Source organism: Podarcis vaucheri (genome assembly GCF_965113315.1).
Source record: "Podarcis vaucheri genome assembly, chromosome: 10".
NCBI classification, from domain to species: domain Eukaryota; kingdom Metazoa; phylum Chordata; class Lepidosauria; order Squamata; family Lacertidae; genus Podarcis; species Podarcis vaucheri.
In genome coordinates this window covers 52,519,953-52,546,184 of record NC_138748.1, presented here as the reverse complement: position 1 = coordinate 52,546,184, position 26,232 = coordinate 52,519,953, and the positions used below count along the sequence as shown (strand labels likewise).

Genomic DNA, 26,232 nt, shown 5'->3' with positions numbered 1-26,232 from the left:
TCAGTATCCTACAGGAGAAGAAGGGGGGATCAGGTGAGATGCGGGAGAATAAGACGAAGTGCGGGGCGGGGGGAGAATAATGTATCTTATGCGGGAGGAGAAATAACAGTCAGTCCCATTGAGGTCTTGCAGTTTCCACGTGGGACACTCCCCGAAATGCTTAGAATTGCAGCCTCAGTAATTCGCTAAGGTTGCTTTAGTAGTTCCTGGTTATTTATTGCATGAAAGTTCAAAACACTGAAAAAGATCAAAAGTTTATATGTCCCTGAGCCAGTAAACTTTGGCACACGATGTCTAATATCATAAGCAATAATAACCAACTTCGGCATTGTGTTCTCATTCCTGCCCCCGAATCCGAACCCAGTGCTAGTTCTGCTCAGTGTAATCAACTCACTAAAATGACTAGCCATGGCTGACTTCACCCCATTAATTTCAATGGCTCTACTCGGAGTAAAACTTAGCTGCATGCACACACTAATTCAGACCTCTACCTCAGTAGTGCTGCCAGAAGTGATTATTACCATAATTATTACTGTTATATACCCCCGTTAGAAGAATTAAGGGTCTGCTGAGCAGAAGGTGCCCCAAACACAACTAGGCTGGCTTATCACATATTGAAGTGTGTAAAGTAGTAAACATAGTAATAATGATGCTGTTGCTGTTGTTGTTTGTCATTCAGAAATGTCCAGAATGTCCCATCGCTGTTCTAGTACATTACCCTTGTTGGCTGACATCCACGAGCAGAATGTGGCCTTTGTGCTTTGCACCTCAGAAACTGAGACCGCCGGCCTATGTATCTTGAAAGAACAACTCATAAAGACTCTTTTTTCGCTGGCCCACAAACCAACAGATTCCATGTTTGGCATTATCAGTTGTGCCAACCAGCAGGTAATGGAAAAAGTATCAATCAAGTGGTATAGAAAAACCATGCCAATATAGGTATCTGTGACTCTCCCCAAGGATATTGAACGCCAAATTGCCATCAACCCTGGCCAGCATTCCCATTGGAGTCCAACAACCTATGGAGGGCCTCAGGTTCTGCATACCTGTTCTAGGGGTACTTTCCACAAGCAGCTTTGTGAGCAATTGACACTCTGAATCAGAACAATAATCAGTACACCACATATGGACTCCTGGAAATGTGGGTGGGTGGATTCCCGGAAGTGTGCAACCTTCTTAATTGTACTTCAGCCTTTGTTTTCAAGAGAGCCAGTGTGGTGTAGTGGTTAAGAGCGGTAGTCACGTAATCTGGGTAACCGGGTTCGCGTCTCCGCTCCTCCACATGCAGCTGCTGGGTGACCTTGGGTCAGTCACACTTCTTTGAAGTCTCTCAGCCCCACTCACCTCACAGAGTGTTTGTTGTGGGGGAGGAAGGGAAAGGAGATTGTTAGCCGCTTTGAGACTCCTGAAGGGGAGTGAAAGGCGGGATATCAAATCCAAACTCTTCTTCTTCTTCTTCTTTCATTTCCCCTCCAGGTGTTAAAATGGCAGAAAAGCTTGGTAGAATGTTCCCTCCGCAGTGTCACTGAAGCAGCTGCCTGGATCCGAGCCCTTCAGAGCAGCAGTGGGGCTAGTCCTGTGATGGCTGTGGCAGCAGCGCTGGAAGACCCCTTTTGCCAAGCAGTGTACCTGTTCACCAGTGGGCTACCTGAGCATGCTGTGGAGGAAATCAGTAGTCATCTTAAGAAGACAGAACAAGCGCACCCAGTGCACATAGTATACTTGGTAGGAAGCAGAGGGGAAAATGAACACGGGACACAAGAAATAATGGAGGAAGTGGCCAAGGCGTCTGGTGGTTCCTTTCAAGCAATCAGCCTCAGCTCTGATGAGGTAAATGAAAATTGGATGAAGCAACGTTGACTCTGAGGGCTCATTCATACATACCTGGGCACCGCTTGATTTTTCATCGCTTGATGTGTCAGTCTTCAGTTAGCCAAATGTGTGAGCTAGTCTCTATTGGAAAAAAGTGCACTCAGAAATACTATAATTCTTTTTGTGGCTTTAGATCTATGATGACTCCTTTAGACATACAAGTCTTCGCTTGATATTTTAATGGTCAAATGATGGACATGCATGTGTGAATTCAATCAAATTGTTGGAAAGGATGGCATGAAGTCCTAACAATGCAAGTAATTGTAACGGATCTTTCAGATCCCTTACTACTTTGTGATTCTGTATTTCCGCAATTTTCTAGGATATTCCTGGCTGCAGTGAAAGCATTTGCCACTCTGATTGTATGTGCAAGCAGCCCTGTTCCTCTCTGTTGACAGGCCATCATGCTACAGCACGGTAAGTTTAAGGACTGTGAATCTTTTAGGTTAATAAGTCCTTAGAATGGCAACTGAATCCGTATTGGCTTCCATGTTTCTTCAGCCTTGATTTATATAAGTCTGAGTGATCCTAATCATCTAAAAGCGAAGTTATATGTAAAAAGTAAAGGTCCACAAGAAAAAGTTCAAAATCCATAGTTGGGCAGTTTACTATACAGCGGACAGTAGCAGCCAAGCATACTAGGACTCAATTTCTTGACTTTAAGAAAGCCGACTTCATAAAACTTAGGGAAGTGCTGGGTGAGATCCCATGGACAGCAATACTAAAAGGAAAGGGAGTTCATGATGGCTGGGAGTTTGTTAAGACGGAGATAGTAAAAGCACAACGTCAGGCAATACCAATGAGACGAAAACATGGAAGGTGCCTAAAGAAACCAGGGTGGCTATCTAAAGAACTTTTAACTGAATTAAGATTAAAAAAGGATGTGTACAAAAAATGGAAAAGGGGGGAAACCACCAAAGAGGAATTCAAACAAATAGCCAGCACGTGTAGACACAAAGTCAGAAAAGCTAAAGCACAGAATGAACTCAGGCTTGCTAGAGAGGTTAAAAGCAACAAAAAAGGCTTTTATGGGTATGTTCGTAGCAAAAGGAAGAACAAAGAAACAGTGGGGTCACTCAGAGGAGAAGATGGTGAAATGCAAACAGGGGACACAGAAAGGGCTGAACTCCTCAATGCCTTCTTTGCCTCAGTCTTCTCCGATAAAGAAGACAATGCCCGACCTGAAGAATTTGAAGCAAATGATTCAGCAAAGGAAACACAGCCCAGAATAACTAAGGAGATAGTACAAGAATATTTGGCTAGATTAGATGTATTCAAGTCTCCAGGGCCAGATGAACTGCATCCAAGAGTATTAAAAGAACTGGCAGATGTGATCTCAGAACCACTGGCAGTCATCTTTGAGAATTCCTGGAGAACAGGCGAAGTCCCGGCAGACTGGAGGAGGGCAAATGTTGTTCCTATTTTCAAAAAGGGGAAAAGAGAGGACCCAAATAATTACCGCCCAGTCAGTCTGACATCAATAGCAGGGAAGATTCTGGAGCAGATCATTAAGCAAACAGTCTGTGAGCACCTAGAAAGGAATGCTGTGATCACCAATAGTCAGCATGGATTTCTGAAAAATAAGTCATGTCAGACTAACCTGATCTCGTTTTTTGACAGAATTACAAGCCTGGTAGATGAAGGGAACACAGTGGATGTAGCCTACCTTGATTTCAGCAAAGCATTTGACAAGGTGCCCCATGATATTCTTGTAAAGAAGCTGGTAAAATGCGGTCTTGACTATGCTACCACTCAGTGGATTTGTAACTGGCTGACTGACCGAACCCAAAGGGTGCTCATCAATGGTTCCTCTTCATCCTGGAGAAGAGTGACTAGTGGGGTGCCACAGGGTTCTGTCTTGGGCCCGGTCTTATTCAACATCTTTATCAACGACTTGGATGATGGACTCAAGGGCATCCTGATCAAATTTGCAGATGACACCAAACTGGGAGGGGTGGCTAACACCCCAGAGGACAGGATCACACTTCAAAATGACCTTGACAGATTAGAGAACTGGGCAAAAACAAACAAGATGAATTTTAACAGGGAGAAATGTAAAGTATTGCACTTGGGCAAAAAAAATGAGAGGCACAAATACAAGATGGGTGACACCTGGCTTGAGAGCAGTACATGTGAAAAGGATCTAGGAGTCTTGGTTGACCACAAACTTGACATGAGCCAACAGTGTGACGCGGCAGCTAAAAAAGCCAATGCAATTCTGGGCTGCATCAATAGGAGTATAGCATCTAGATCAAGGGAAGTAATAGTGCCACTGTATTCTGCTCTGGTCAGACCACACCTGGAGTACTGTGTCCAGTTCTGGGCACCACAATTCAAGAAGGACACTGACAAACTGGAACGTGTCCAGAAGAGGGCAACCAAAATGGTCAAAGGCCTGGAAACGATGCCTTATGAGGAACGGCTAAGGGAGCTGGGCATGTTTAGCCTGGAGAAGAGGAGGTTAAGGGGTGATATGATAGCCATGTTCAAATATATAAAAGGATGTCACATAGAGGAGGGAGAAAGGTTGTTTTCTGCTGCTCCAGAGAAGCGGACACGGAGCAATGGATCCAAACTACAAGAAAGAAGATTCCACCTAAACATTAGGAAGAACTTCCTGACAGTAAGAGCTGTTCGACAGTGGAATTTGCTGCCAAGGAGTGTGGTGGAGTCTCCTACTTTGGAGGTCTTTAAGCAGAGGCTTGACAACCATATGTCAGGAGTGCTCTGATGGTGTTTCCTGCTTGGCAGGGGGTTGGACTCGATGGCCCTTGTGGTCTCTTCCAACTCTATGATTCTATGATTCTATGATTCTATGATTCTATGATTCTATGATTAGGGCAACCAAAATGTCACAAAATAATGAGTAAACCTTTGGGTTCTGCAGAACCCTTCGTCAATCTTGTCCCAGCACATGTTAGTTTTCTATACCCACAGATTTCCTTCAGATGCTTGGAGCCCAGTAAAGGAGGATTTTGTTGACTGGTCTCCAGAGGTTTACAACTTGCAGAGGGGGGTTCAAGTCCTCGCCAGAAGAGAGACAGATGGGTTTTACTATCTGGGTCACATTGTCCAAGAGGTTACGGTGAGCTCATTTAACTAAAGTAGTGCTTCTCAAACTGGGTTTTAGCAGATAGTTTTGCTCACTCCCTTCTAACCTTATTCTCTAGAATCTAGATGTCATGCTTAAATGCTGCCTACTATATATAAAATAATAATGTTAACTAGTGAAGTGATATCCTTGCATTTTCTGTTGGGGGTGGAGGAAGGGAGTGGAATGGGGCTCAAAAGATAAAGTAAGATTACAAGCAGTGAGTTTTTTTGTGATGGTGCTCACCAGTACCATGTTGGTTGCCCTCAAGACCACGAGGAGGGGAAGTTTAACTATTTCTTTATCTATGCCATCATATGAGATCCTTATTTCTGTGCCTCCTCCACGAGAGGGCCAGAGGGTGGCAACACAAGAAAGGGCCTTTTTGGTGGTGGCTCCCCATTTGCAGAATGTTCCCCCCAGGCAGGTTTGGCTGGCACCTTCCTTATATACCTTTAGGTGCCAGGTGAAAACGTTCCTTCCTCAACCAGGCCTTTGGCTAATTACACAATCTATGGCCTTTTAAACTGTGTGTTACTATATTATGTGTTTTGGGTTTTTTTATATTTTTATATTGTAATCCTTGGATGAAGGGTGGTATAGAAATTTAATAAATGAATGAATACGTGGCAACATTGCTGGCTTAATCTTGCAGGGCTCCAGAGAACACGTTCTGATTGAGTTCCAAAGATCGCGGCAGTCCCGGAAAGGCAAGATCCTGTGTCGGATGCAAGAAACGCCCCTTTACGATGTCATCCATTATGAGGATGCCAGGTGGCAGCCCTTAGCTCCAGGAGATGCAGTCCTGGCTCCGTGGGACAAGAAAGGTGAACGATACGGTCCAGGCGTGATCCTTCAGGTTGCAGAGGCTGCGCCTTCTCACTCAGGTGCTGCTTGTTTTGTGCCCTTTCCTTTTCCTTTCCTTTTAATTTAAATGTGTGTTTTTTTTAATGACAAAACACAACAAAAGAAACATCCAATTTTGAAAAAGAGCAAACTCACAATAAAGGAAAACATATCTCAGGAATATACAACTATTTATTAGAATGGGAAGTGAAAGAAGAGCAAGTTAAAGTTGTAATGGTGAGATGGGCACAAGATATTGGATATAATAGCCACATGGAACAATGGGAAAGATTATGGAGAAAGGATATAAAATTCACAGCATGCTATAATCTTAGGGAGAACGTAAAGAAAATGCTTTATAGATGGCACCACACTCCAGTAAAACTTGCTAAAGGTAGATCACCAACGTGCTGGAGGTGCAAAAAAGAGACAGGGGCATACTTACACATGTGTTGGAATTGCACATTCATCCAGGAATTTTGGGACAAATTATATAATGAATTCAAAAAGCTATTCAGATTTACATTCAGAAAAAGACCCAAAGCCTTCCTCCTAGGAATAATGTCAGCGTAAATCAGAAAAGATATAAGACCATTGTACAGCAGCTAGAATATTAGTGGCAAGAAATTGGAAAAATGAAACAGCACCCACGATAATAGAATGACAGACTCTTATGATTGAATACCTTGAACTGGCAAAGATGACGGGGAAAGTAAGGGGTCTCTCAACCAGAAAGTACACAAAGAATGGAAAATATTCAAAGATTACCTAAAAACATATTGTCCTGTCGAGTACCGGCTCGACATCCGAAGAAAGATCAGTCTCACACCATGATGGGTTCCGAAATATTGCTGCTGCTAGGGCTACTGCAGCACAGCTTTTATTGTATGAAATCAGAAAGATACAAAATACAAGCGAAGCAATTTGTTCTCAGCCAGCAGATAAGGACCTTCGCACTAGACCATGCGAGCATCAGGCCATGCTACGTTAACCAATCATATGGGACAGCACGAGCTATTCACGCGCTGTTCATGCTCCAAGGATGCTTCTAGCTATGAAATCACCCTACAACAATAAGAACTTTGCTCATGCTCTCATGTACAAGCAATCATTTTCCCACATTGTCCATAAGCTCCTGCAGCCAATCAGAAGCCGTGCCTTGGTTTGGTTTGGGGAATACAACCACTGTCCTAGAAGAGTGGCATACATTGTGCTTGCTTCTAAAATATGGTTTCATATGTATTTCTGTTTACAGCCTTTAAAAACAGCAAAGTGCTGGTGAATTTCTGGAATGGGCAGACTAAGAACATGTCTGCAGATGTTGCTCTGAAGATCCCTCCTTCTTTGAGTGAACGCATCGTCCTTGAGCTTCAGATGCCATTAACCGCCAGGCAGATGTTAGTGGAGCAGAATCCAGATTATCCCTATGTTGTGCCACCTGGATACAGAGCTTCAGGGCCTTGCCAGCAGAGTTATTTAGGTGCGATGCACTGGCAAGATACCCCAAAGGACTGCTGTGTTGGTGCTGGCTGCAGCTCTGCCCATCACCCGCTTTGCCACTGCTGCTTCCAGGCTTGGGAGTCCTTTAGGTCTCCCATTTGCACAGTGCAACGAGATGATGCCTTGATCCCTGGAACCCAACTGACAAAGGAAGAACTGAGCAGGAAGATAGAGGAGCAGCTTTCAAAGGGAAGGCTTCCTATTTCAGGAAGTAATGAGAAGGAACAGAGCAAGAAGCTGAAGGAAGCAGATGATGCTGCAGATTTAAAATCACGGGAAGAGATGGAAAGCAAGTTTACAAAACCAAACAAGGTATGTTGTCATGTCTATGACGGCTGCAAAAGTATTATAATCCTTGGTCCCTTTATCTTGGGTAAGGATTTGTTTTCCCCCAGAGCCTGGTCACACAATGTTATAAACATTGTTGAAAAGACCATGGATTCACTATCATAGTCAGATCACAGGCAAATTTCCAGGTGAATGTTGCCTTTATAATGTGCTATGTACCTGTGTGATGATGCTGTAGAAACTCAGCACAGTATAGTAAGCTTTCCCAGCCCAACCACACAAAGTCAATTAGTGTTTCAATCACTGCCACTCTCCTGTGTGCTCTTTAGCCTTTTATTCTTTATTGATTTTACAGGACCATTCGAGAGAGGGAGTGTCAGAAGCTTCACAGAAAGGCCCTGGCACCATGGTTGATGTAGCCGTCAACACAGACAAATGCTTAACTCAGCATAAACAGCAAAGACGAAGAGGTAGGCAGCTGTGATGAAGGCAATCTGGGGTCTCACAGTGACTTTCCAATAGGTATTGAAATATAAGTGTATCAGCTGGCAGATTGACATAATCAGATTTATTGTTGGCACATCACATGCTCCTTCCCCTTTCCTGTTTGCCAACCCCCAGGCTGCTCCTTGATAAACAAACCAGCAAGTGTGCATTCAGCTTCCTCCTGCTAACAACCAGAAGAGCCCTCCTGCACCAGTCAAAGGCTGGTCTAGCCTGGCGTCTTGTTTCCCACAATGATTGACTAGTCACTTTCAGGTTTCTGTAGATTTGAGCATTTTCTTGAATGTGTCTCATCAGATCAAAGTCTTCATATATCTGTGCCGTTATTTTTAATGACTTGCCTCTCTCTAACATGGACTTTTTTTCATACGGTAGCCCTTTCCCAGTTCAACAAAATCCCACTTTCTGCCCAGCCATGCCAAAGGAGTCCTTCTCGGAAGACGTACACTGCAGATCCTTCCCAGCTCCAGGCAATCTTTAACTGGGTGGACCAGTCACTGAAGGAAGACTATTCTGCTGTGAAATCGGTTTTGCCCATAAGAAGAAGCCACAGTGCACCTCCCATACAGGTGAGGACACCTCTCTGTCTTGGCCTTTCCAAGCGAATGACCAGACCTGACTTACCTGAAGCAGCATTTCAGTGTTAGTTTGAAACAAAAGCCAATAAGAGATTAGTCCACTCCAGAGAAACCCATCCCAATATGATGGAATCCCTCATTCCCTTTCAGAGAATAGTGACAAAAGCGGTGACTCGAGATGGTCCAAGAGAGATGGGCATCAACACAGCCAGGATGGAGTTCAAACGTCAGAAGATGGAGCAGAGGAGGCTTAAGGAGGAGCAGAGGGGGGAGGAGGAGAACCTCAGAAGAGAACTGCTGCTTGACAACAAGAGGTCATGAAAGGAAAGGGTTAAGGGAACCTCTTCCGTCCTAGAGGGGCCCCAGAAGCGACTTCAGTCCACATTGCTTAAAATTTTGGGGCCTAGCAGACCCAATTTGAGCCACACAACTCAAATTGATTAATTTTTTGCTATATATATTTCAACAATCCCAAAGTTTGAGAGTCAGTAGCACAGTTGATGTAAAGGTGTTGAAGTACCGCAGTACAGCAATTTTAAGCAAAATCCGAGATGTAGTAGTAAATTTGTTTTTAAAATGTGGTAATCTGTTGTGGAACAACCCTATTGAAGAAGATGACAGTGGGTTACCCAGACCTCATTGCTGGTCACAAAGCCCCCTGCCCTGTAACAGTCCAAGCTTCAGGGCCCCCCAAATGTAGGTCCGCCACTCCTTTAGGCAGATCCTCTGTATTATGTAACAGGCTGAGCATGACAGACTAAATGCACTTTACTTTCTCTGGAACTTCTTCAAAATAGGCAGAGGTCACTCCAGCGAACCTTGGAAGGCTCTCAAAAGCAGCAGGAGAACATTGGGAGCTGGACCAAGTGGCATACAAAGAAGCAGCTGCAGGCTGCAAGAGCAGAGACAGGGAGAGGGGAATCCCACTTCCAGGAAGACCTAAAGAACAAAGAGGAACAAAGGCTGGAGTTCTTAAAGGCACAGCGCAAGCAGAGGGAAAAGCGGCTGGCAGAACACCAGGAAAGAATTGATGACCATGAGAAAAAAAGACTGGTGAGGGCTGTTCTCTTTGGCTTGTCTCCAGTTTCTCAAAATATTCTAATCGCATGGAGCGAGATGACAAGCAGGGCAGGTTTACCTGCACATCAAGAAAATCCACCTTCTGAGCCAAGGAAATCCTGACTCTGCACTCAGATAAATTAGGTCAAATTAGGTCTTCAGAACTGCTTTATTTGCAGAGTGTACGTATTTCGACTGCAAATACGCTGTAAGGGGGGGAAAGAGCTTAAAGTCCTTTTTTGTGTCCTTTTCTGCAGGAGCTGCTCAGGAACAGAATGAAATCCATGCAAAACAACTTGGAAGCCGCAGCTCAGGAGCAGGACACACAGAGGAAAGAGAAGGCGGCTGCCAAACTGCAAAAGCTCCGAAATCAGGACCGGATGTCCCAGCAGGTGGAGAAAGAGGAGCAGAAACACAAAGACCTCCAACAGTATCTCAGAGAGCAGAGTCTCCTGGTGCTGCATGCCTCACTGTTGCCATAAAAACACTGTTGTCTGAATAAGCCCACTTCTGGAACAAAGCTCTGTTACTAATGTTTGTATGTGCAAGGCAGTGGGATGTTGAGTGCCGCAGAAATGGCCCCACTGAGGCCATCTTCAGACAGTGGCTTATCTGAGAATGGGAGGGTAGTATTCTGAACCATAACTGCTTGTAGGACACAATTTTTTGGTGTCCTACCCGCTTGTGATCTAAGTGGTTCACAGTGGGTCTGCGTCATGCTTCAGGCTGTTCCTGGACAGAGGATCAGCTGGTCCCCACACCAGGGATCGCCAACCTTTTCAGACCAGTGGGCAGATTTCAAATTTGGGGAGAGCTGTGGGTACCAGTCACTAAATGACTGACACATGGGCATGGTGTAATGCAAAATTAGAGAAAGCCGCCCCCACCACCTTCTGCTTAGCACAGGAAGCCAATTTCCAGTGCTATTTCTATTTCCAATGCTGCGCAAGCTGGAGCGTATGCAGAGGAAACCAAGCCTTATGACGAACGGTTGAGGGAGCTGGGTGTGTCTAGCCTGGGGGCGGGGAGGAGTCTGAGAGGAAATATGATAGCCATCTTCAAATATCTAAAGGGCTGTCACATGGAGGATGGAACAAGCTTGTTTTCTCTTGCTCTGGAGGGTAGGACTCAAACCAGTGGATTCAAGTTACAAGACAGGAGATTCCAACTAAACATACGAAAAAACTTTCTGACAATAAGAGCTGCTCGACAGTGGAATGGACTCCCTCGGATGCATTTGATGCTTTCGTTCAGATTCCTGCACTGAAGATTGAACTAGATGACCGTCGGGGCCCAACACTACAATTCTATGACTCTGTGATTCTAATTGAAGTCTGGAGTTTCTCAGTGCCAAAAGTAAGCAGACACCAGCAGAGCTGGCTCCAGGTTTTGAGTAGCATCATCTTGGGCAAAATGCCCCGTAGCGCACACTAGCCATGCTGCCACCTGTTGCAATAGCAGCTCCTCCTCATCCGGACAACGGCATAGGACCAGGAGTGCTAACTGCATGGGGTGCCCAGTGCTGCCACCATCTAGGAAATAAAAGATGGCTGCTTTGTTGTACTGAGGTCAGTGTCAGGCCCTCCCAGGGCTCTGAGGCCTCAGCAGCTGCCCAAGAACACTAGCCTCTAAGGCCAGCCCTGCAGACCAGGTGGAGCAGACAAAAAACTGTTTCTACTACAGACCTGTCAGTGGATAGTCCATCATATCAACATGGTGCAACAAGCTCAAGTTCCGCAGCAATGTTCAGGCATCTTTCTCTGTGGCTCATTAGCAAGTCCATTGTGTGTGCCGTGCCACAAGCAATATGCCACGGAAAAGCAGTGTGAGGGGCTGCCGTCCTCTCCATCTAAGCAATGCTGAACCACACAAAGGGCCTCTTCCCATTCAAAACTGTTTATTCATAAACCCGGTTTCCCCAGTATCAGAGGTGACATTTAGAACCAAGTCGATCCATTTGTAAAAACAAGTATTTTTTAATTCCCCATGTGGACAGAAGCAGCTGCTTAGCAGCATAAGAGCAAAGAGCACCAAGACAGAATTTCAAACATGTCATGTTCCAAGCACATTTTAGACAAATTTAACAGAAGATAGGCAAGATGCTTCTCATGCACCATACCAATATTAAATGAAGAGTGTTTGCTTTTCATACTGAAAATACAGTTTGATGTATAAGCTGCCTTTACCTTTCCAATTCTTGGCAATGGAGCAAGGCAAGTGCTGAGGCTGTAAACAGGCATGATGTCCTTAAAGCTTGCAATATTGGGGAGATGGGAACGGTCTCTGGTAGGCTCACTCACACAGGGCCGTAATTTCCTTTGAACTACAGGAGAACTGCATTCCCTAAAACCACCTGTGGCTCCCTCCAGACCTTGCTGTACCCCAACTCCCATTAGCCCCAGGCCATCACAACCAATGGTCAGAGATAATGGGAGTTGTAGTCAAGCAATGCCTGGAGGGCTACAGTTTCCCCCCTCTTGCCGTAATGGGAATAGAGATCAATTATCACAATCCAAATGGAGATGTTTCAGCCCCTGAACACTTCTGGTCTCAATATGGATAAACTGAACAGCAATTCTCAGCCAAGTCTTCTGGTTTTAAGCACAGAAGTTGAAAGCCACCTGACGGGTAGCAAATGAGCAGTTCTTCAATAAAAGGGCCTCAAAAGACCACCTTAACCAGTGTCCGTCACTGTGCCAGGAGGGGACTTGGAGCTTTGATTAGAAAAGGTTTAGCTGCCTTGAGGATATCCAGTTCAGGGTCCAGTGAGCGTCCAAGGCCTTCCAAAACCATAATGGCAAAGACCACAGAGGCAAAGTTGCTCTCCAGCTTTACCTGGAAGCACAAAAGACATCAAGATGGTAAAAGTGGATCATTGCTATTTGGAAATCAATACCAAGTCTTATTTGCTCTGCAAGGCAAGAAAGAGATTACAGTATATGTGACCACATATTGAGAGCCCTAACAATGCAAATATTTTTTTTCCTGTTGCTTTCATTGATTATTCTCATATGTTCACTGATAAACAGGTCTAACATTTAAACCTAGCATCCTTATGCAATCCAGCTGGCTGTGTAGAATTTCCAGTGTGTGTGTGGAAGGGAAAGAGGAGCAAGGAAATGCAATTTAACTTACACTTCTGGGTTTCAATGCACAACATAGCAGCTTCTGAGCACAACACTGACTCATTTTTAAGGCTTTTTGGCGCTTTTGAATTTTGGACTAGGATTAGAATATGCAATCTTTCAAACACATCTGCATTGCATATTCAAGCTTTTTCTGTTCCAGTAAGTTCCCCATTCCAAGTTAAACTCTGGTTAAACATCCTTCAGGTGACATGGCCTGGTGCAGCTGTGAAGAAGAATAAACCTAACACAGAGATGATCTCACCTGATGCGTCATCAGTAACTTGAAAACACTGGACAGCAGGCTTGCTACTTGGAACTAGAATGCAAAGGGGTTTAAAATGTCATTCATTCATCCAGACACTGTAACTGCAATAGATGGTCCATTGGCCTGATCCAGCAGGCTCTCATTATTACATCTTGTTGTCTATGATACAAAGATATAAAAATCTAGATATATTGCATTTATTAATTTATGCATTCATATATTTGCACTGTTTACTCATATTGGAACATTTAGAATTATATATAGTGTCAGTTTAACAAGAGAAGAAACAGTAATTGTTTTTCATTGTTTTAATTTTTGGAATTTGTTGCATGCATAATAAAATTATATGTATATCGGTGTGTGACACATGTATATCAGAAATTGTACACCTAGAGGTGGGATTATCACTTGAGCAATCTGTAGAATAAAGCATTTTCTACTTTGAATTATTGCACAGCAACTCGAGAGAGAAGACCAAGCTTTGATGTGGGCTACTGACCTTTCCCAAAGCTACAGTGCTGTCCCTGGCCTTTGTCACCAGCTCTGCCATGTCAGCTTTGAATCTCTCCACATCCTTGCACCGGTTAGCTCTGGAGTGATGAAGGATTAACTCTGCCACTCTCTCCCCCTGCAGAACAAATCGGGAAGCCTATTCAGCCAAGCAAGACTCAGGTACTCTTCCTCGTTGAGCAAAATTTACAGAGACAGAGCTTCTAGTCTAGTTAAAATAGGGCTGAGTTTGAAAATTATTGCAAAGGAAGCTATTCTGTGAGGCTACAAGTGGACAAGAAGTTTTGTTTTGTTTTACAACCTACATTGGCTCCCAGTACGTTTCCAAGCACAATTCAAAGTGTTGGTGCTGACCTTTAAAGCCCTAAACGGCCGAGGCCCAGTATACCTGAAGGAGCGTCTCCACCCCCCTTGTTCTGTCCAGTGCCGAGGGCCTTCTGGCAGTTCCCTCACTGCGTGAAGCCAAGTTACAGGGAACCAGGCAGAGGGCCTTCTTGGTAGTGGCGCCCTCCCTGTGTAACGCCCTCCCATCAGATGTCAAAGAGAACAACAACTACCAGACTTTTAGAACACATCTGAAGGCAGCCCTGTTTAGGGAAGCTTTTAATATTTGATGCATTACTGTATTTTAATATTTTGTTGGAAGCCACCCAGAGTGGCTGCGGAAGCCCTGCCAGATGGGCGGGGTATAAATAATAAATTATTATTATTATTAGATTATTACAATCAAGCGGTTTACCAATTTTATGACATAAATAAATAAGAAAGAAGTATACTCTGGGTGGAATTCAACACAGCGCTAAGGAGATTGTTCAATCAGTGCAAACATTTCTGCTTGCCCAATGGAAGCATTTTCCTTCTCCCCAATCATGCTGTTTTGTGAGATCTCCAAACCCTCTAGAGTGAATTGTGGTGTGGAGGAAGCCCCACTGCATCAGCAAGAGTCCCTGCTCCAGCTTCTGCTAGCAGAACAGAGTAGCTGAATCCAGCCTAAGAAGCTGCCATGTCCAGCCCAAAGCCGAACAGAATCTCCATTACCAGCTGCTATGAGAAATGGTTGAAAAGAGCAAATACCTGCCCTAATACCACAGCAGTGAAGACCGCCCGGAAGTTCTTGAGATCTGGACCCTGCAGCTCTGCTATGATTCCTGCATCCAGAAGCACCAGGCAAAGTGGTGGGCGAGAAGGCTGCACTTCCAGAATGAGTGTGTCCAACAGGTCCACAATGGTGGTCCGGTCCTCGGGGTGATCACGGAAGCCCTCTGCGCCCTGGACCAGGATATTCCCAGGGTGCAGGTCAGCATGGACAAAGTTATCAACAAACACCTGAAGGGTTGAAAAATCACAACTTGGTTGAAAAAATGGCAACCCGAGAGCTTCTCAAATCAATGAACTAATTTATTAAGAAGAGAGGCTCTTGGTGAGTAGTAGGATATTTTGCTCTGCACATTTAACTCCTGGGTTTAATCTCTGGGTTCATCATATCAAGGCTGCCAGGAAGTAACAGGGCTGGGAGATACCCACTACCAGACAGGGGAGACACTGTATTGAACTGGGCAAGCCGGAGCTGCATTAAAATGTTGCTGCGTGGAATGCTTCTGTTTGCAGTTCAGCTATTCACTCCTTTACAATCCTCCATTCCATTTATCCCACCCAGTTTTCTAGGTCTACTCACCACACAACATGCCAGCAGCATTTCTTGAACTGTTTTGGGGTTCCCTCACTCCTTAGGCTTTTCCTACTAAAGGTTATGTTTATTTTTTTACTTCCACCACCTTCAGGGTTGCCAAAAAGCCCCTTTCTTCTAACTGGGTGTTGTCATTTGGGCTCGTGTAACTGAGGGGCTTTCTGATCAAAAACTTGAAAATTCATACAACAGATTCTTTGCCTTGCAGGCTGACTGCAGAGGCAAGCCAATCCTAAATTGCAAACCAACCAACAGAGGCCTCTTACCATCTTCAGAATCATGTCCATACCCATCTGAGCTATTTTCCAGCGCAGCTCCTTTGTGGACTCAGTCTGCAGGTACTGGGCTATGGGCGTGCTCTCCTGAAGCAGAAAGAACCTAAATCAGGAAAGCCCTTTGAGCTTGTCAGGGGCACATTAATAAGCCTTTTGGAGGACAATGGGGATACTTTTTAAGGGGGGAAGGAGATCGAAGGGGAAGAGTATACTCTATTGCTGACCACCTGACATGACCAAGCTTTCTCCTCCTACTGTCATTCATGAATTTTTGAGGCTGCAAAGTCTCAGCCCCTGAGGGCTGGAGACATCCTATCCTCATGCTAGTCCTGCACAACATAGAAATGTTATTAGGGTTTTGTAGCCTTCTGAGGCCAGAACATTTGTCAAGAGTGCTGATCAGCAGAAGTGACACTGATCTGTGCATGTTTCCCCCTTTTTCACACCCAAACTGCTGCGAGGGTGTCAACTTTATTAAGCAGCCCAGCTGCTCACAAAGGGGTCTGCTTGCTAGGCCAAAGAAACCTCCTGCTCTCCTGCAGCTGTCTGGACAAAAGGTAAGCCCGCTCTCCCTGCCCTGCACAGTCCACATTCTCACCTCATATGTTTCCACGAGGATGTTTCTTGTCACGAAAGGGCGAAGAGGAACTGGGAACTTCACATAATCCACACCCTGGAAGTTAAGACGGAAGCGTTCCAGGTTCCTTGCTTCATAGCGCAAGTCAATCTAAAGAAACAAACTGCAGAGAATCAAGAGCAGCGGTGCCCGTTGGGGCCGAAGACAGGGAGTGAGGGCCCAGGCAAAGCCAACTACAGTGGTGCCTCGCAAGACGAAAAGAATCCGTTCTGTGATTCTCTTCGTCTAGCGGTTTTTTCGTCTTGCGAAGCAAGCCCATTGACGGATTAGCGGCTTATCTGCTGATCGGATCAGCTGATAAGCGGCTTAGCGGCTTAGAAAAAGGGGGAGGGGGGGAAACCAGCAGGAACTCGCAAGACATTGTCGTCTTGCGAAGCAAGCCCATAGGAAATTCGTTTTGCAAAGCACCTCCAAAACGGAAAACTCTTTCGTCTAGCGAGTTTTCCGTCTTGCGAGGCATTCGTCTTGCGGGGCATTACTGTATTTCTAGTTTTGTGCCCATCCTCTTCCCCGCTGAGTTGTACAAGGACAACACGGGGATGGAGGAGGAGGAAGCTAACAAGGCAGGGCTAGTAAGAAGTCAGGCAAGTGGGAGCTGGCTGAGGGTAGGCAGAAGTTTAGGCGCAGAGCCCCATGAAGCAGCCTCCACTGATCAAGCAGACCCCAAACCAAAGTTCTTCCCACCTGCTGAATCATTAGTTTCTCAAACTCCTCCACAATCTCCGTCAGGCTGAGCCACTTGACCCCCGGGAGAAGCTCAAGGAGTCGACTGCCAGTCTTCATCAGAAACAGATCCATTTGGACCTGGTCAGCTAATCCGGGGTGCAGCACCTATGCAAATGACAAAAGGTAGCTGGATAATTCCTGATTACATGCAATCGTCAAGCCAGTCGAGATGGGTAACCTGTGGCCCTCCAGATGTTGCTAGACTACAGCTCCCATCATCCCCAACTACTAGCCGTGCTGGCTGGGGCTGATGGGAGTTGGAGTGCCACAACATCTGGAGGACCCCAAGTTCCACACTCCTGTTTTACAGGGATAAGGTGACCAGACTGAACTGAACAGAAGATTCACAAGAGCAAGGGGGAACTTGCCAATGGATCATGCACCTCATATTATAAGCTGCCATTGGCTGCCACCAGTGGGGAATCCAGCTGATGCTTGAGAAAGGCCAAAGCTCAGTAGAGCACAGAAGGCTTAAATCCTGGAGGGTTACTGCCAGTCAATGCTGACAATACGGACCAATGGTCGGACTTAGGGAGCATATGTTATGTTATGTTATGTTTTATGTTATGTTATGTTGTTATATATTTCTATACTGCCCTTCAAGGGTCACAGGGTAGCTTACAATATAAAAACAAAAAATACATATCATAATAACAAACAAAAACAATAACACCCACCACCACCCACCCACAGTTTAAAAGGCCATAAATTGAATTATCCAAAGGCTTAGGAGAAGAGGAATGTTTTTGCCTGGTGCCTAAAGATATATAATGAAGGCACTAGGCTAGCCTCCCTGGGGAGAGCAGTCCACAAACAGGGAGCCACTGCAGAAGAGGCCTGCTTTAATGTCGCCACCCTCCAGACCTCTCATGGAGGGGTTCACACAAAGAAGGGCCTCAGATTATGATTGCAGTGTCTGGGTCAGTTCATAAGGGGAGAGGCAGTCCTTGAGGTAAATCCATCTTGTCAACCTTTTCCTAATCACCACCACCATTTTGGACCTTTTCCTTCCAAGAATATGAAATGGTTTGAGTATCTGTTAAGTCAAATGGATAGCTTAGTTGAGTAGAGCATGGTGCCAAAATACCAACTTTGCAGGTTCAGTCCCCATAAGGGACACCTGCCTATTCCTGCATTGCATGGGGTTGAACTAAGATGATCCTCAGGGTCCCCTTCCAGCCCTATGATATCTAAGTCAGAAGTCAGTCATACTAAGTGCAATAGGACTAACTCCGAGTTAAGGAAGCACAGAATTGTGGTCTTACTTTAATGGCTACTGGAACAAGGTGGTCCCTCTTGGGACAGGATAAAGCTGTGTCCAGGTATCCAGAAACAGAATTCTGCTTAACGTGTCCATCAAAGCCACCATTGGGAAGCAACCGATGGACACCACCTCCTTCAGAAATGCTTCCATCCTTCCTCTTCCAAAGCCACCTGAGGACTCCCTTAAGACCAGACACCTGCCAAGCTTCCAGAGCAGACTCCACCGTGGTGCCCTTGGAGAGTTCCTTCAGCACCGGCTGTCCAAGAGCGGAGATGTCCACGTAAGCTTTGTACACCTGGGCGATGCAGCCAGACCCAACGGGTTCCTTGCTGTCGAAGGTGAAGACCTTTTCCCAGCCTTCCCCCAGATATTTCCCCAAAGAACGTTGGGTGTAGCCCCAAGGGTGAGGGACCACCTTGATGTGGAGCTTGGAGAACCTGGCACAGAACTCTTCGGAGAAGAGGTCCCTCCTTGTGCTGGCCCACTGCCCCAGTTTGATGTAGGTGGGGCCCGAAGACTCCGTCGCCTTGAGCAGAAGGCGGAGCCAGAGCGATGCAAAACCCGGGGAGATGTAGCTCAAGGGGTAAAGCCAAATCAAAGGCCCAAACTTCAGCAGGAGGACGCAGGCTCGGATCGCGAGGGAACAGGCTAGTCCTAAACGCTGGAGGAAACCAGCTGGAGAAAGGCCTCCTGTGTTGAGACAGGCATCTCCTTTTATTTGGGCTCCTCCATTGGGTGCCCCTTCGCACCTTGCACCCCAAGGTAATCCCGCAGCCCCCCAGCACACCAGAGAGGTCTTTACCAAGGCTTTGCATGGAAAGCAGCTTGGAGCATCGCCAGCGAAGAACCGGAGAGGAGGCCCCTTACCCCATGTCCTTCCTGTACACAGAGAGCTTCTCACAGTGAGGATTCTGGCATTAGCAAGGAAAATCCGGACAGTGGAATAGCAGTACCATGTAGTCATAGTCCTGGAGACATCAAGGAGCAGGAGGAAGATGCCTGGAGGGAGCGCTGCTTATGTTCCCGGCCCCCACTTTGGAAAGTATTTGAGAATAGACTGCAGAACGAGTTTACAAACAGGCAATCGGCAATCTTGAAACAGAGGCGGCTGCTTCGTCGCAAAACAAAGGGAGACTCCCGCCTACTCCCTAAACATTTCAGCACCTGAAAATCTGCTTTTACATCATTTAATCCCAGGCATGAGCGGGCGTGGTGGCGTCATCATCCCACGGCCCTTCACCCATCAGCGATCCTGGAATCCATCAGCCCGAACTTCATGCAGGGTTAAAGAGATCTGGAGATGCAGAGGTCACTAGATCCACTACTGGGGCGTGACCAACGAAGACCCGCGTTGCCACGGGTTCGTCTGGATTTCACTCATTACGAGTTAGCCTTCCTTTTTGTGCGCTTGGTCTTCTTCCGCGGGAACCCGTTCATTTATCCGCTGCTCCTCGTCGGTGTCGTGAAGAGCAGAAAGAGGAGGTGGAAATACTCAGCAGCATCAAATCGCAACTGTGAATCTGAGCTGGACCCACAGCCGGCGGATTGAAAACTCCATCCGTAGAACTTCCACGTGCTCTTTGACCGGCTTTGCCTCGCGGGGGAGCGGATAGAACCAAAACGATACACAACGTTCTAGTTCCAGGGACTTCCGCAAAGGCAGAATTGCGGGACGGAGACTCCGCCTCTTAAAGATACAGCGCGGGCAAAAGGCTGAGATGTGCAGCAGATGCAGCTGGCCAGAGCTTGGGGGAAGGCCACAGTAAATCCCTGCGGAAGCAACGCGATGAAGGAAAAAAGCAGCGGCATTCCGGAAGAAAGGAATGTCTCTCGTTTTAAAATAAAAGCAGTGCACTTGATCATATGCATGTCCACTCAGAACTAAAGTTTTCCAGTAAGTTTGAGTATTACTGCTTAGGCCCCAACCGAGATCGCAGTTTTCTACTGCCGGCATTTCATATTAGCACAGCAAACTAGGAAGATTGTATCATCGCCAATTGTTGCTGTGGCGAATGGCCAAAGAGCCTTGCATAAACTTTCGCTTAATCGGTTTTTCATTCTACTGTAGTTACCCTGATTTATGACTCTTGCCTACGCCTTCTCTCCTACCCAGCTGTCGCGTGCTTCCACAGGCTGTGTATGGAATTATTTAAAATACTGTTTTCATTTGAATGGTGCTACCACAACCTTCACAGACTATACGTGCGACGGAATACGGTATCGGTCCCTGGGGGTGGGGTGGGGAATCTCTCCTTGTTAGCAAAATGCGTTCTATGATGGTTGCATAGGAGCCAACTCCAAGGGGGCTGAGGTCCCTTCGCCCCTCACCCCAATAAAATATTTTAGGGGGTCTGCCCCACCACCACCACCAAAGTTGATGGGCATTGCCATTCAAATGGTGTGTGCACCGTGTCATGTGATCGATTAGGCGAGATGGGACTTACCTGCCCCCCCCATTTTATTCAAATTGGCCCCACGGGATGGTTGTAAGTTTAAGCAACCGAACCATAGGATGAGCGTTTTTGTCCGTTTCAGATGCCCTTCCTTCCAGCTGGTCTGTTTGCAGGGCGTTCTCTGGTGTGATGCAAGGCTTTGAAACTCCTTATTGACGTTATGCATTTCCTTTGTCACTCAAGCCTGGAAATATCTAGGGTCAGCCGCTGTTGCCCACTCAGCCATATCTCTTCCTACAGGGAGAATTGGGATCTGGTTTTGACACCTTATCTCCAACACCGGAAAAATACTACTGTCTGTCAGTGCAAACGACTGCTTTAAAAAACGCTGTTGTACAATAGATGGTATGGCCGCTAGATGGAAGCATATGTAGCCTTTTGAATTGTAGGACTGGTTTTGTTTCCAAGTGCTGAATTGTTGTGATCAGTTAGACCTCCAGCGTTATTTTGCCCCCCTCTAATGAAAAAAGTGGGACGCGGGTGGCGCTGTGGGTTAAACCACAGAGCCTAGGGCTTGCCGATCAGAAGGTCGGCGGTTCAAATCCCCGACGGGGTGAGCTCCCGTTGCTCGGTCCCTGCTCCTGCCAACCTAGCAATTCGAAAGCACGTCAAAGTGCAAGTAGATAAATAGGTACCGCTCCGGCGGAAAGGTAAAGGCATTTCCGTGCGCTGCTCTGGTTCGCCAGAAGCGGCTTAGTCATGCTAGCCACATGACGGAAGCTGTACGCCGGCTCCCTCGGCCAGTAAAGCGAGATGAGCACCGCAACCCCAGAGTTGGTCACAACTGGACCTAATGGTCAGGGGTCCCTTTACCTTTTTAATGAAAAAAGTATCTTAGCTTGGGGCCTTCCCACCCACCCACATCCCACTGTAGGGACAACACACCTGCTGCCCTTGCTGCCTGGAGCTGATAAGACTTGTAGTTTCAAAGGCTGCAAAACAGCCACAGTTTTTTGAAGGGACGGTAGCTTCAAGGATGCAGAAAATCCTGAATCTCTCAGGCAACAGAAGAACTTTTCTGGTTCCTGCGAGTCAAAACTGAGATGCCAGTTGTTCAACATAATACATAGCCTTTCGTATTGTTTTCCAGTGGCAATCATTCAGCTCAGGTTCCAGCACTGGACCAGGTGAGTCACTGGCAGTGGGCCAAGGAACTCAGACAGACCCCTCACTGGCCCAAGCCCAACCCTGCCAGCCATGGAAGAATCGGTGTAGCAGCCTGGGCCCTATGCTTTCTGAGGCCCCCATGCTGATAATTGCCACTGCTGGATTGGTGCAGCTGCCGCTACCTAGAAATAGGGAACCTCTGAAAACTGATTGCATGGAATGAACTGGAGGTGCAATAACTTAAATCAAGCTAGATAGCTCAGTTAGTTAGAGCATGGTGCTGATAATGCCAAGGTTGCAGTTTGAACCCCGTAAGGGAGAGCTGCATATTCCTGCATCACAGGGGGTTGACTAGATGATCCTCAGGGACCCTTTCAATTCTAAGATTCAAGCTAAATCTCAGTTACCTTGTACTGGAATATAACCTTGCTGGTGCCCAAAATTATTTATTTACATTATGACCAGACCATTTCCTGATTAAAAATATTGGGAATCGGAAAAAGATCAGCAGCAAGATGACAAGTTCAATGCACAATATATTTTGTTTCCTCTACAGGGTTCAGCGGTCATTTATTTTCTCTATTTTATTTCTATGTTTCTCTATTGCAATATATATTTCTATATTGTCTCGTATTTACACTGCCTTTGTTGTATTCAGAGTTGACCTGTTGAATTGATACTTAGTAATTTAAATTCATTTATTTTAATAGACCTACTCTGAGTAAGACATATTTGGCTATCACTCCAATTATTAAACACACCAGCACACAAAACCACCAAAAAAGCTAACCAGAGAGAGAGCTAAAATGCTAGTTTCACATTGAAAAAACTAAACAGCTGTGGAGCTCCAGAGCAGATTCTGGGAGGGGAGGAAAGAAAAGTGGCCTTTAATAAGCATATAAGGTATTAAAAATGAGAAATGACTCTCCACAAATGCTGGTGATTTACAGCCATCACCTACAGTTAGTGTAATAGAGGATGTCTTCTTTCTTGTGCTTATCTCTGCCAGCAAAATACAGAAAAAGAACAGGCTTTCCCAAAGAACTTGTTTCTGTGTTGTGTCAAAGGCTAGTCGGTGCTCCTTTTGTAAAGCACAAAGGCCCTGGGGGTGAAAACTATACTCCGTATTGTCAGACACAATGGGGTCTTTGTCTGTGATGTTTGGGTCTCTTGGACACTGCTCTATAAAATAGGTCTAGAATGCTGCTACACAGAGCTTGGATTCATATAGGCATGGAGAAATGCCATCATCTTCCAGCAACATGATGGACACAATCTACCAGAAATGTATCCTGTGCCAAGAATGAGAATTCCTCTGGGTTGCTCAGTGAAATAATTTTTAGACACTTACCAAAGGTGGGGGGGAGGGGGGACGGTGACTCTTTAGTGTGTATTACTTCAGCATATTTGTTGTATCCTAATTCTCACACCAAGGAAATTTGCACAAACCCCATCCTGGTCCTCTCAGAGGCTTAAAGAAGTCCTGGCCTTTTCTGGCCTCTGAGGCCCCCAAGCCATAATAAATGCTGCCATGCAAAAATAATGACACTCAAAAACAAAATAAAGCACACAAAAAATAAGAAGAGTGAAACACAAATTGGTTTTTTTTTTATAATAATAAAAAAATAACCAAATGCTTTTCTAGCCTTTTTCTGTTGAAATACATTACTTGTTAAGGGAAAATCTTGCTTTCCTGCAGTGTCAAAGTTGATATTAAGCATATGATAACCTCTGCATCAGTTAACAAAAAAGTTCTCTTTTACCAAATCACATCTCTTATTTGCTTAAATTTGTAGCTCCGGATTGAGAGGATACCCCAGTTTGATCTGCTACACATAAAAACAAAGGGATGCAGGTGGCGCTGTGGTCTGAACCACAGAGCCTAGGGCTTGCCGATCAGAAAGTTGGCGGTTCGAATCCCTTTACCTTTACATAAAAACAAGTTGCAGAACTAATCAAATGCCAAAAAAGTTAAGAAGTGTCTAAATTTGAGGGTCTGTTTGAGGCCCAGGATCCAAATTGCCCTTCTGCCCCCCAGCCATTGACCCTGGCCCCACCCCCAACTGTTACACCCTGTTATTGAAAGCTCTGTTCTGCCTTTCCTCTGTAATACTTCTGTCCTCCACTGATTGAAAAATCAGGAAGGTTTTATTTTGAAGTATGCTAGAAAAGTAGAATAATCTTACCACTGGTTATCAGTGGGGTGGAAAATACCCAGCAGCTGTGTTTACAATGGCACACTATGCATTGTGCAATGCCTATGTGCTTGTGTGTTTGGAGACAATATATATATATTCCTTCCCTACTCAGAGATTTCAGTTGCAATCCTGAACACATTTAACCAGGAATAATTTAGCCACGGCGAAGACAAATGCGTAGGAGAGTGAGATCAAAACAGCCATGATGTTAAATCCCAAAGCTTGTAGTTTCCAACATTCTTAAAACAAAATGCAGCCTTAGGCTGAAATCCTGTTCCCAGTTACATTGACTTAAATACTTCCAAGTCACTTCTGAGTAGACATGTATAGGATGGTGTTAGATTCTGCCAGATGCAAAGCTGATTTCAGGTTGCGCTGAGGTCTGGTGTTCCCCTATTTTTAAATCTGGACAGGGATGGCGGGAGTGTGTTCAGCAACGACTGGAGGGTCAAAGGCTCCCCATAGCTGTGTAAGGGCGAAAAAGCCCATTAAACTACATTTAGGCATAAGCCTAAAGATCTATTATAAGCTAGAATCTCTCCTGCAGAAGAGTGATAGGCTGAAAGCACCCTGTACAGTATCCTGGAGTTGTGACTAGTTCCAGTAGATGGCGATCATAGAACCTTATGTAGGGTTTGATATGTTATCATGCCCCAACAGAAGTATAGTAACTGCACTGGTGCTTTATCTTCATTTTGTGAAGATCAGTTTAGGACACAGACACTCCTAGCCAGTTGTTTCCATACCAGAAGCCTTGATTTAGGGAAGGGAGGAATGCAGAAGAAATGCAGAAGAGCCCGATGCCTTTAACATTGCTAAAATTAGTTAATTGTTTAATTAATTCAATTTAATCAATGAGGCAGGGAACAGTACAATTCAAGCCACAGGTTTCAGAATTGAATTTACTGATAAGCTGTAATTTGGCACTTTCATATTGGAGTCTCCCTTTTTATTTTTTTGAAATAATTTTTATTAAAAGATTTTCATGAACTACAAAGAACATGCAATCTCTCTCTCTCTCTCTCTCTCTCTCTCTCTCTCTCTCAGATTATAAAGTCTTTTGGTTACATTCAATGAAAAATGTAAAACAATATGATATCCAAAGGTAGGGGAAGAGGGCGGAGGGCAAGGGCGGGTGGTCAACTTGCACACTATCTTGTCATTTTGTCAGCTTGGCATATACGTGGGGTTTTTATGTCAGTGTCAATCCCTTTTGAAGTTCAGTTGTTCAGGATGGCAACAGAGGGTGCTTGGAGGTGAAAAAGTGACTCTACTGGTTCTTGAATAATTTCATTTCCTGAAAAGTTATGCCATAATAGATTTAAGACTTCAAGGTACTACAAGACACTCCCCCCCCCCCCCTTCTTGGCTGCAATAGGAACCTAGGAAGCTGTCATTGGCCCATTGAACTTAGTATTGTTGACACGGGCTGGCAGTGGTTGTTTCAAGCAGGAGTTTCTCTCAGCCCTACCTGCAGACACCTGGGACCTTTTGCATCTGCTCTATCCCCAGGTTAGGCCAACATGGCTGCCCATTGCAATGTTAGTTTTTATGACATTGTACGGTAGGCTATGACCCCAAAGGTGGCATGTAAATGATTTTATAGATGAACACCCTAGTGGAAATTATAACCAGAGAGATGGAGTATGCGAGAGAGATGAGGTGCCGTGTATTTAAAGCCCCCCCCCAATCCTTAGAACTGAAGTTTATCCTGCACAGAGCTACAATTTCCAACCGCTTTTACTAGCTACAGTTTCTAGGATTCTTTGCGGGATGGGTGGCAAATGTGTTTTAAATGCATGGTGTCTGTGCTGCCAGAGACAGTGAGAAAACCACTTAACACAGTTTGTAATGGAACCACATTAATTGTAGCGTTTTTTAACTGCCTGGATTCACCTAATCAAAAATATGGGGATGCCGTCTCGCTGCTTGGCAGGATATCACCACCAGCTTTCCAAATGGTTATACGTACCGTGTGATAAATTACAGCTTAGCAAATGGCAATCTGATATGTTTATCCAGGAAGGGACCTGGAATATATCAAGAGTGCACCGCTTTTAAGATCTCTTCCCAGTAAACCACCGGCGCAATTGCCCAATATCTCCAGGGCGCGGTGCCCCTCATCTCCCCACCCCCACCCCAAGAAATCTGGGCATGCTTCCATTTCTGTGGAGCCACAGTCCTTATGCCATACATAAACAGTTCCTGAAGAAATGAATTATTTCACTCCTCTTATGGCTGTGT

At 45.4% G+C, this 26,232-nt stretch overlaps 2 protein-coding genes across 2 annotated transcripts; one reads left to right on the top strand and one right to left on the bottom strand.

The window, feature by feature from the left end:
* The first annotated feature begins 82 nt into the window (after positions 1 to 82).
* Positions 83 to 10,245, top strand: LOC309542016 (uncharacterized protein). Its single transcript, XM_082240485.1, has 12 exons — positions 83 to 139; positions 680 to 888; positions 1,477 to 1,830; positions 2,195 to 2,289; positions 4,810 to 4,957; positions 5,619 to 5,850; positions 7,065 to 7,621; positions 7,953 to 8,067; positions 8,477 to 8,670; positions 8,830 to 8,993; positions 9,477 to 9,732; positions 9,996 to 10,245. The coding sequence occupies exons 2-12, from the start codon at positions 682 to 684 to the stop codon at positions 10,218 to 10,220; spliced, it is 2,547 nt and encodes an 848-aa protein (XP_082096611.1). The 5' UTR covers positions 83 to 139; positions 680 to 681; the 3' UTR covers positions 10,221 to 10,245.
* Positions 10,246 to 11,694: 1,449 nt separating this feature from the next.
* ADCK2 (aarF domain containing kinase 2) lies at positions 11,695 to 19,915 on the bottom strand. Its single transcript, XM_082240510.1, has 8 exons — positions 18,232 to 19,915; positions 16,925 to 17,071; positions 16,202 to 16,330; positions 15,595 to 15,690; positions 14,716 to 14,967; positions 13,631 to 13,759; positions 13,129 to 13,182; positions 11,695 to 12,573 (listed from the first exon to the last, which is right to left on the bottom strand). Exons 1-8 carry the CDS (start codon positions 19,192 to 19,194, stop codon positions 12,427 to 12,429), a joined length of 1,917 nt encoding a protein of 638 aa, XP_082096636.1. The 5' UTR covers positions 19,195 to 19,915; the 3' UTR covers positions 11,695 to 12,426.
* Positions 19,916 to 26,232: the final 6,317 nt, after the last annotated feature.

Excerpts from the sequence above, each read along its gene's own strand:
- LOC309542016 (XM_082240485.1), top strand. The coding sequence starts at position 682 with ATGTCCAGAATGTCCCATCGCTGTTCTAGTACATTACCCTTGTTGGCT. Across the intron at positions 5,851-7,064 it reads GGCTGCGCCTTCTCACTCAG|CCTTTAAAAACAGCAAAGTG; the intron begins GTGCTGCTTGTT and ends TTCTGTTTACAG. Across the intron at positions 7,622-7,952 it reads AGTTTACAAAACCAAACAAG|GACCATTCGAGAGAGGGAGT; the intron begins GTATGTTGTCAT and ends TTGATTTTACAG.
- ADCK2 (XM_082240510.1), bottom strand. The coding sequence starts at position 19,194 with ATGACTACATGGTACTGCTATTCCACTGTCCGGATTTTCCTTGCTAAT. Across the intron at positions 17,072-18,231 it reads TTGTTCCAGTAGCCATTAAA|GTGCTGCACCCCGGATTAGC; the intron begins GTAAGACCACAA and ends TCATTTGCATAG. Across the intron at positions 12,574-13,128 it reads AGTTACTGATGACGCATCAG|GTAAAGCTGGAGAGCAACTT; the intron begins GTGAGATCATCT and ends TTGTGCTTCCAG.